The 11,134-nt window shown below is 46.0% G+C and overlaps 1 protein-coding gene across 1 annotated transcript; it reads right to left on the reverse strand.

Annotated features, from left to right (window-relative positions):
• Positions 1-2,699: 2,699 nt before the first annotated feature.
• Positions 2,700-10,469, reverse strand: LOC309383760 (uncharacterized protein). Its single transcript, XM_081936611.1, has 5 exons — positions 9,828-10,469; positions 9,299-9,416; positions 9,097-9,161; positions 6,355-6,481; positions 2,700-5,518 (listed from the first exon to the last, which is right to left on the reverse strand). The coding sequence occupies exons 1-5, from the start codon at positions 10,167-10,169 to the stop codon at positions 3,834-3,836; spliced, it is 2,337 nt and encodes a 778-aa protein (XP_081792737.1). The 5' UTR covers positions 10,170-10,469; the 3' UTR covers positions 2,700-3,833.
• Positions 10,470-11,134: the final 665 nt, after the last annotated feature.

Below are 11,134 nucleotides of genomic sequence, written 5' to 3' on the forward strand. Positions count from 1 at the left end.
TCTCTGTCTGCGGTGGGCTTCCCACCCACCCCTTTTTTGGGGACACCCCACCTCCTTCCCAGGAAAGGAAGCCTTTCGGACGACGCGGGTTCGCGCTTCCCCACGACCCCGATCCGGGCAACTCGCTCCCGGTTCTTCTATTAGCCATAAATCACCTCCGAGGGTGGGGGGGGAGATGGGGAGGTCTCGCAATGTGGGGCGAGAGAGCGCTTCTTCCTAGAGAGGCATCGTTCCCGGCAGTCTCCCCTTCCTCCTTGCTCCCCCCACCTTTTTTTTAAAGGGCCGTCGCCGCCCCCTCCCTCCTCGCCTCTTTCTCCTGCCGTAGCCGAGCGCTCGCAAAACTCTGCGGCGCATGCTCCATCCGAAGATGGTGGGGTGGAAACTGCAAGATGCACGTTGCGTGGCGGAATTCCTTGGATGGGTTGGCGCTGAGATTTCCTGGGGGAGTTGGAAGAGAGGATCTTCCCAACCGATTTTGAGAGGGGATCCGCAGGGGTCGTTCAATGTCCCTAACAGAGTTGGAAGGGACCTTGGAGGTCATCTAGTCCACCCCACCCCCCTTGCTCAGGCAGGAGATCCTGTACCATTTCTGACAATAACCAGTTGAGGCTTCCTTTCCCTTCTGGGAGAAGAAAGATGCAAAAAAAGGGCGTTCAGACATTATGTCTTCTTCTCGATTCACAACTTTCTCTTCACAACCACCACCACCTCAAGAACACAGTAACAGAGTTGGGAGGGACCTTGGTGGCCATCTAGTCCAACCCCCTTCTCAAGCAGGAGACCTTGTACCATTTCTGACACGTGGCTGTCCAGTCTCTTCTTGAAAGCCTCCAGTGATGAAGCATCCACAACCTCTGGATGGAAGCCGTGCCATGGGTTGATTGTTCTGACTGTCAGAAAATTTCTCCTTAGTTCTAAGTTGCTTCCCTCCTTGATCAGTTTCCATCCATTCTTGTCTGGCCTTCTGGTGCTTTAGAAAATACAGTAGGTTGTCCCCCTCCCCTCTGTGGCAGCCCCTCAAATATTGGAAGACTGCTCCCATGTCTCCCCTGGTCCTTCTCTTCACTAGACTAGCCATGCCCAGTTCTTGCAACCGTTCTTCATATGCTTTAGCCTCCAGGCCCCTAATATCTTTGTTGCTCTTCTCTGCACTTTCTTTATCATAAAGTTTAGAGATAAGTAGTAGCAGCTTTCTTCACTCTTTATTTATCCTGAAGTTGAGAAATGAATAATAGCCTTCTGAGTAGAGAAGAATTTTGAGGGTTAAAGAAAAGCTTCTCTAAGGTCTACAAAGAAAAACAAAGTGGGGTTTACAAGTCGTCTTCTCTGCAGAAAATGTAAATTAGAGCATGGTTGGAGATGAAGCAACAATACACACTCCAAATTTGTCCAATCCACAAGCTTAACCAAAATGTGTTTGGGTTTCCTGCCTGAGCAGGGGGTTAGACTAGAAGACCTCCAAGGTCCCTTTCAACTGTTATTCTGTATCCTATACATTTCTAATTATTCCAAGGTGACTCGTGCATCAGTAATCATCTAAAATCTTCCAATTTTCTTTTTTGTTACAAGCAAAGCAAGACCCCAATCTTTGGTAGTCATCACTTTGCAGTTGATAAACACAAAGAGGCAAATCCACAGCAGCATGTAGTCTTCAAGTCATGCAGACTCTATCTTGAACTTTCCCAGGTTCAGCTGCTGAATTTGGTCTGCAATTTTGCTGCTATTCCAGATTAAACTTTTTAAAAAACAGCTGGAGCCTGTTCCCAGTGTACATGTGTGCAGGATTGCCAGATGAAGGAAACAGTTGAAGAACAGGGGTCAACTTGGGAGTAAGGCCACAGTGGATGATGAATGGCCCTTCCCAGAGGAAATAAAAGAGGAGCGAAAGCGGAGTGGAGTTTGCAGGAGACAATTAGTTTGCTTAATTGACTCGTGACTCTCCGAGACTCCTTGCCAAGTTTTGCAGAGATTGGCCTGGCAGCTCTCCAAACTAGATAAGGTCTGTGACTGTAAATCCTCCCTTGAAATACTTTGCTGGATGTGAATGAGCAGAATTCACAGTCAATTAATAAAAGGAGATTTTGCAGGACCAGGAATTTGCTTCATGTTCTTGGGAAGCCTCTGTCAGAACAAGCATCGTGCATTGAACTAAGTAAGTGGCCCTTCCTGGTGCAATTTGGTTTATTAAATTACGTGTGCTCCATCTTCACTGGGAGTTCATGTTTCTAAGATTCAATCATTTCATTACAAAGGTGCTTTTTCAAGAGGCAACTGGACTTTGTTTTCTTTCAAGATGTTTCAATTCTCATCCAAAAAACTTCTTCATTTGCACTTCATTTGAAATATTTGCACTTCAGTTTGAGATGCAGACAACACAGACTCATCGCCAAAAGCCTGTGTCTGTGTTCAACAGGGAAGGGATACAGGGTAGAAAACATCCTGCAAAAGACTTCACACCCATTTGCACTACTCGGGTGACCCTGAGGACACAGATAAAACCTCCAAGTGACCTCAATGACTCTCTGAAAGAATGCAAAGGACCAGCTGGCTGCAAGGAATATAAATCCTTCCATTCCCCACCAGTCAGTAAGAGCTGAAGAAGCTTCTAATTTGAAGGAACTGATCTCTAACTAAAGATACAAATGGAAAATGGGTGAAAAACCCTCAATATTTTATTCTGAAATTAAAGAAGCGGTACAGCAGGGGAACAATTTGCATTGTTCTAGAGAACCGTTAGTGGAAATTTTGAGTAGTTCGGAGAACCAGTAAATACCATCTCTGACTGGCCCCGCCCCCATCTATTCTCTGCCTCCCAAGTCCCAGCTGATGGGGAGGGAATGAGGATTTTGCAGTAACCTTCCCCTGCCATGCCCACCAAGCCATGCCCCTAAGCCATGCCATGCCCCCCAAGCCACACCCACAGAACCGGTAGTAAAAAATATTGAATCCCACCATTGCACTGTAGTAAACTTTTTGCAAAGTTGCATAATATGTGGATTCTTGGAGAGAAGATGTAATCCTGTTTTTTTATTATTATGAGGTTGGTGTTAACAGAGGTAGCTATTGTGTGTTTAACAGTTTTACCACTATCATAGTAGTTTTTAACAGTAAATCGGATTCTGCCATGTTTATTCTGCATTGCGGGATAAACCTTTCCTTTCTTCTATATGACATTACATTCAATGCTTCCATGGGGATATTATATTTTTCTTGGCTGTTGTTGTTCTACAAGGCTAAACATTCCCACCATCCTCAGTCTGTTTTCATGGGACTTAACCTGATCAGCCATATAATCCTTGTCAGCCTCTGATATAACAGTCCTTGATTATATCAGGAAAAATATTCAAAATTCATCTAACAATGTAGAAAGGGGCTGATATGTTGGTGAAGACTTAAGTCAAAAAAACCACCAACCCTATCCACGTTCCACTCTTTTATACAGTTTTTCTCCTGAGTGGAACTTTTATGGTATTTAAGAACACACGTTCTCTTAAAATAGTTGCTTTGTTCCATTTCTTGATGTACTAGGTCTCCTGTATGGATCAGCTCTTCCTAGTCTGCAGGTTTATCATCCATGAAGTTCATCCAAACTCACATATATTTTCCTGGTGGGGGGAGAAATGATCAGTACTGTCACCAAAAATTTGCCTATATTCAGACTTTCCCATGGGAAATAAGGGCAGTGCCACATTTGCACACCATTTTTACGGTTCTCCAACATAGATTCATTTCGATCTGATGAGACGACGTTTTGAACCGAATGTGACTGCAAAGTCAACTTATTTCTGGTGTGTTTCACACGTGGGCCTTCCCTTGTGATGGAAGCTCCCAAGCTACGGTTTCTCTCTCGTGTGGATTCTGTTATGTTGTAAAAGGTGATTTTTTTGACTGAAGCTCTTTCCGCACTCTGTGCATTTGAATGGTTTCTCCCCCGTGTGAACCCTTTTATGGGAAATAAAATGACCGCTGCATTTGAAACTCTTTCCACATGCCAAACACTTATACGGCCTCTCCCCTGTATGAATCCTCCTATGACAGTTCAGATCTGAGCGAACACTGAAGTTCTTTCCACACTCCAAACACTTATAGGGTTTCTCGCCGGTGTGCATCCGTTTATGTTTCGTAAGGTGACAGTTTCGCCTGAAGTTCTTCCCACACTCTAGGCATTTGTAGGGTTTTTCTCCCGTATGGATCCTTCGATGGTAAATGTAGGTAGTTCTCTGACGGAAACACCTTCCACATTCAGTACATTTATATGGTTTCTCCCCTGTGTGGATTCTTACATGTATCACAAGGCTGGACCGTCCACTGAAGTTCCTTCCACATTTCATGCACACGTATGGTTTCTCCCCAGTGTGGGTTCTTTTATGTCTTGTTAGGTGACCGCTCTGACTGAATCTCCTTCCACACACCAGGCATATGTACGGTTTCTGCCCTGTGTGTTTTCTTTTGTGAGCTGTAAGGCGACTTCTCCTACTGAATCGCTTTCCGCATGCCAGGCATTTATACGGTGTCTCCCCTGTATGAATCCTCTTGTGGTACATGAGATCCGAGGATCCACTGAAACTCTTTCCACATACCAAGCATTGGTACGGTTTCTCCCCGGTGTGAGTCCTTTTATGTTGCATAAGGCTACTGTTCCGCCCGAAGCTCTTCCCACACTCCAGGCATGTGTACGGTTTTTCTCCCGTGTGGATCCTTGTATGGTAAATAAAGGTAGTTTTCCGACTGAAGCTCTTATCACAGTCTGTACATTTATACGGTCTCTCCCCTGTGTGGCCCCTTACATGTTTGATAAGGTTTGAACTTCCACTGAACTTTCTTCCGCAGTGAAGACACGTATATGGTTTCTCCCCAGTGTGGGTTCGTTGATGTCTTGTAAGGTGACCAGTTTGACTGAATCTTTTCCCACATACCTGGCATGTATATGGTTTCTCCCCTGTGTGGGTCCGTTCATGGACAGTGAGTTTACATTTGTGAGTGAAGGTCTTGCCACACTCCAGACATTTATATCGTTTTTCCAGGGGGGGATTTTCTGGGGGTAAAATAAGCAACTGTTTCTGGCTGAAACCCTTTCCACACTCATATGTGTTATCCTCTCCATCGGACATAAGATGACTGTTCAAAGTGAATTTTTCTACACAATTTATAAGCGCATATGGTGTCTCTTGGATGTATGATGGGTGATGTAAAACAAGAGAAGAGCTGATACTTTGCACATACTCTGGATGTTCATATTGTTCCTCTTCAGTCTGGTTTGTACAATATTTACTAAAAACAAATTTCCCTCTGTCTGTCTTGTCACCTCCAGAATATTTTTCACTTCTTGCTCGTTGCTGAAGTTGCTGAGTTGGGAGGCCGAGGACTTCATTGTGACCAAAGGGAGATTTCTTCCTTCCATTCTTTAGGAAACTTTTCATACTCTTTTGAAGTACTCCCTGAATTCCAAGCACCATTTCTTCTGACGGGAATAGCACTAAGCTGGGCTCCTGGTAGTTCTCATGCTCCTGCCCATAACCTGATTTGACAAAAAATAATAATAATCAGCATTATGTTCATTACAGAAAAATACCAGCAACTGTTATTTTTGCTTGTTCTGATCTCTACAGGGAGCTTACACATCTTCAATTCAGAGATAAAGGGAGGACTCTTTTGTCCAAACAAATGGTATGAGAAACTGTTAAAATATTCATGACTGGGAGAGACGTGGTAACAAGGTCAGCCAATGAATAAGCATAGCAACTAAGTCAGCCAATAGGAGCTGAAACAGAACTGAGTCTGTGCTGAGAATTGAAACTGAAACAAAACTTAAGACTCCGTCTGCTCTGAACTCTGAAACGAAACTGTTCTCTCCTGCTTGTGTTCTGCTTGTAACTTCTACCACGTTGAAAGAATCTACTATTGGTATTGTACATTTATTCATCTGTTATTATGTATATAAAGAAGTTAATGAATCCAACTGAATCAGTTATCTGTGTGTGCTTTCTGGATTTGATTTTTCTGCAAGAAACCCTGATAGAAACTGTCACTGATTATGAGGCAACCTAAAAAATGGAGCGGTTATAAGGAACAGATATTCAAGGCAGGGTCTTCCTCACCTAAAGCTGTTTTGGTAATCTGCTCTGGAATCAGACTAAAAAGAAACCGTCATCTTGGCTAAAGAACGTCTTCAAAAACCCAGACAAGAAAGGATTCTTGTAAAGTGTCTACCATCTTCTCCACTTACTTTGGTCTTAGAAAAACAAAAAGAAACCCCAGAATGTCCTTCTCCTAGGTGGAAGCTGCTTTCTGAGCACTTATGGCGACAAAAGACTTCCGCAAATGCCTGAATATCAGAGCAAAACAGGTCCTTACCCACAGCAGCCAGATTCCTAGAATTCTCCAGCATGACTTCTCTGTGTAAGGCTCTCTGGCTAGAATCCAGCAGATCCCACTCCTCCTCCGTGAAATACACAACCACGTCCTCAAAGGATACAGAGCTCTGAAAGTCAAAGGAAATGTTACTCAGCCCAGGCAACCCAGAACGTTCTCTCCACATTTCCAATATCCTAAAAGTAAGTTTTTATAAGACCGAAAATGCTCCTTTTCTGACACAATGTACGACTCGGTTTCATGGCTGCCTCTCCAACAATCCACCCATTAGAATTTTTTCTTACCCAAATTCATTTCGGTGAAAGACTTTGAAGAAGTACGCTATTTTGGCCCATCTCCTTCTGTGTGAAGTTTTATTTTTTATTTTTGCAGAAGCTACCATTTTGAAGTAATAACTCCATTTCTCACATATATCCCTTTTCACTAAATCCACTTGAACAAGTCAGACTAATGTTTTAGACTTGAAAAGAACTGACTTCAACAAGTTAAGAGTGTGTGTGTATGTGTTTTCCCAAGCATCCTGAACTGTTTTTCCTTTTATACTTTTAACTGGTCCTGCTTGGATATGTGCCATAATTTAGCTGCTCTGATTTCTTTAACTAGTTCTGAATTGGCCTACTAATCTTTTAATGAAACTTAATGAATTAAAATTGATTCCCGCTTTTCATTTTCTGCTAGCCAATTCTTGGTTTTGCACACACACTTCAGATAGCAAAGGAGGTATTTTAAACAAATTAATGTAACCCACTGAAGGTACAAGTAACTTAAAAGCCCAACTGATTCCATAAATGAATCCAGTATCTCAGTATGACTATAGTGGGGTAAACCAATAAGGAAGATAGGAAAAGCACCTAGCAAGACAATGGGCCATACAAAAGTAATCTGAATCTGAGGCAGAAATTTAATTTGAGAAAATGTCTCAGGGATCACTCTCCCTAGTTCTCATCAAGACAAACAGGGAGGGGGCAGATGCACTCAGACTTGCAAGACTCTGTTATCGTAATCCTACAAAGAGCCTTCCATGTTGTTGGATTCAATTTTGGTCTCCCTTGGAGAGCTTCTGTAGCTTGTGCTTAAACAATCATCTTGAAAGTGGAACCAGCTAAACTTCGATCTTGACACTTGATCTCCTTAATAAGCTTTGTGTAGACTCTTACTTGTCCCAGCTTCTACCAACCTAGCAGTTTGAAAGCATATAAAAATGCAAGTGGGAAAATAGGGACCACTTTGGTGGGAAGGTAACAGTTCTTCGTACACCTTCGGCATTTAGTCATGCCGGCCACATGACCACGGAGACTTCTTTGGACAACACTGGCTGCTCGGCTTTGAAACAGAGATGAGCACCACCCCATAGAGTCAGGAACGACTAGCACCTATGTGCGAAGGGAACATTGACCTTTTAGACTCTCAAGACACAAATGAACCACCTATGGGACCTACGTTCCCTCTAAGGTGCGCGGCTGCGCTAGCGCGCAGGTGGCAAGAAAACACCGCGCAGCAGTTTTCAACTGCCGCGCAGTGATTTCTATTGCCACAGGCTTTGGAAGCTGGGGAGGTCCTTTGCAGGCAGCTAGAACGGGCCGCCTGCAAAGGACTTCCCCAGACTTGCTTTGAGGAGCACGGGGCGACTGAGGCTAGTTGTGAAGCCCCAAAGCCCCCACCGCCACCGGAAGAACTGCTGCCACCTCCTCCTCCTCCTCCTCTAACAGGCAGCACTGCCGGATTTGCCGCCCGGCGCTGCGGCTGAGATGAAGCCGGCAAAGCTCCAGCCGGCATGTCCGCGCGTGGCAGCGGCGCCTCCCCTCTGCTCGGAGCACCTGAGCTCAGCGCTGGGTTACCCCTGCCTGCCCCCTCCTCCTCCTCCGCCGTGCTTTTGAAGAGCCATGAGGCTGCGGGAGACAGTAGGAAGGCGGGGAGGGAGCAGGGGGAAAAAAAGCCTCATGGTTCTTCAAAAGCACGGAGGAGGAGGAGCGGGCACGGGTTACCCAGCACTGAGCTCAGGAGCAAATCTGGTGGTGCTGTTGGAGGAGGAGGAGGTAGCAGCAGTTATTCTGGTGGCAACTCGTCGGCAACTTCAGCAGCAGCCCTGCCCACAATGAAGAAAGCAGAGATGGAGCAGATCCACGCAGATGACGTCGCTGCAACATGACTGGAGGAGGAATTCTGGGAGTTGAAGTCCACAAGTGTTAAAGCTGTCAGGTTTGAAGAGCTCTGCATTTTTTTTCTAGGGGTGGAAGGGTCTTGTAACTTGACAGCTTTAAGACTTCCATGCTTCAAATGCCAGAGTTCCTGAGCCAACAGGACTGGAGGAGAAATTCTGGGAGTTGAAGTCCACAAATCTTAAAGCTGTCAGGTTTGAAGACCCCTGGGGGTTTTTTTCCCTAAAGGGTTAGGGGTGCAAGGGTCTTGTAACTTGACAGCTTTAAGAGTTGCGTGCTTCAAATGCCAGAGTTTCTGAGCCAACATTTTGGTTGCTAAGCAGGAGCGTTGTTAAGTGATACTGATATTATATAACACTTTGAATTAAGCGGGTACCTTGAAGAAACATAACTTTGAGTTTCAAATAATACTGATTTCGTTGTTGTCTTAGGTGACATCTGTGAAAAAAATTCGGGTGCTCAGGCATGAAAATGTGCCGCTCAAACACTATACTTTTCTGCTCTCATCGAAAAAAAATTAGAGGGAACATTGTATGGGACTTTCTGCTCTGATAAAGCTCCTTACCTGTGCTGTTGCAGCTCCACCAGACAGAGAAGTTTCAGCGGTTTCCAACGGCAACCTACGGTTCCCTATGATCAAGATAAAAGGAGATGGACCGAAAATATTTGGAAGCTGGGGGAGTCCGCTATCGGGAAGTGCTATACATTAAAGGCAGAAGTATGTATAGAAGAAGCACAAGAATGAAACGACTTCAGGTTTCACTTACGTGGCAACAAGTCCTGAGTTGGATCCTCCTCTGATAAACCCAACCTTCGCTCCACAGAGTGACCAGACAGAGCTTCTCCACCATCAAGGTGTCCCGTCGCCATCTTCATCGGCTGCCCCTACCATTTAAAATATAGTCAGGATGAAAAAAAGAAGACATCTTAAAAACAATTAAACAGAGGGATGGTGTCTCCAAAGCTGGACCATGTTAGATCCATAGTTGGAGATGCACATTCCCTTAGGATTCCTTTTTCCTCCTGAATACTCCAACACTGGAAGTTTTTAACAAGATGTTGCATAACCATTTGTCTGAAGTGGTGTAGTAGGGTTTCCTGCCTGAGCAGGGGGTTGGACTAGAAGACCTCCAAGTCCCTTCCAACTCCGTTATTCTATTCCATTCTAACCTGGATGGGGAACCAGAATTCGGAGGCCGCAAGTGGAGGGAAAAATAAAGTCTCTTCCAGGGCAACAACCCGCATCTGAGCCGGGCAAGGGAACTGGATCTTCCTCTCGGGAGGGATCCCTCTCACCTGCCGCAGCCTCCGCTCCTCGGCCTGGCTGAGCAGGGAGCCTACGGCTAGGGACGCCAGCTCTCCGCCCGCACCTCCCGCAGCAGCCAGCCCGCCATTTGCGGGGGCAGCCCGGCCAGGAGCCGCTTCGGGATCTCCCGCTCCTCCTCCTCTCGGGGCTACAGACCGCCCGGGGCCCCGCCGACGCCCGGCAGCCCAAGCGGCGGAAGCGCTCGGCCGCTGAATCCTCGGGAGACTCTCCCCTACGCCTGGCTCCGGCCCGGGCCTTCTCCCCCTCCCCGCCCTCCTCCTCGGGCTCAGCGGCGCTGCTCCCGACCTCCTCCTCCTCCTCCGCCAGGCCATCGGGCTGCCCCGCCGCGCCTCTAGCCCGCTCTTCTCCTCTCTTGCCCGGCCAGCCTCCGGATGCTCAGCCGCTCCGTTGCGCTCAGCCCTCCGCGATCCTCCGGATTCACTTGTCCGCCTCCTTCCCGGGTAAGCGGGATCGCGCTTCCTCGGAGTCTGGCTAAGGGGAAGCCCAGCTGCAATTCACCTCCGCCCTCCGCTCTCCGCTCCGACTTCAACGCAACGCCCCCTCGGCCTCTGGGAAGAGGAGGCGAGAGCTCGTTTCTTCCTTTGGAAGGGGAGCGAGGCTCCTTTGCAACCTCCCCGGCAGCCAGCCACTCTGTCTTTTTCCTCCGGGACGGGACTGGCTAGCGAAGAGTTCCGCCTCGTGCTTCAGCCCAAATGTCTGAACTTGTCAGCTCGCGGATGGATTTGGCTTTGAATAGAATAGAATAACTTTGTTGTCGCTTTGAATGTACGTTAATCGGCATACATTGAAAAATAAATTCGTTGCATTTCAGCCCTCCAAGATGAACATGACAATTGATCAATCAATACATCAATCAATATAAAATTATGTACATTAATCGGGGTACTTTGCAATGAAATTTCCTTGCATACAGCTCTCAAAGGGTCACCATCTCCAATATACCCTAAGTGGCAATAGATAAATAAATAAATTAATTAAAAGCATATGTACACTCATCAGCATACATTACAGTGAAATTTCATTGCATACAGGTCACCACTTCAAAGATGCACTATAATAGAAACCTGACAAGAAATGAATGAATGAGTATATTCCCACATATGTTACATGACACAGAGAAACAACACAGTCTAGTTCGGATGTATACATATGCCTAGCAAGAAAACGAATATTGCGAGTTTACCAGACGGATGACCTAAGCCCCAGGGGACAAAGCTGTAACAGACTCTGTTAATCCTGCTAGAATCTGGTATTCCTGCCTTTGTTAGGTCTCTCC

The sequence above is a fragment of the Natrix helvetica genome (genome assembly GCF_964273705.1).
Source record: "Natrix helvetica genome assembly, chromosome: 1".
Lineage (NCBI taxonomy): Eukaryota > Metazoa > Chordata > Lepidosauria > Squamata > Natricidae > Natrix > Natrix helvetica.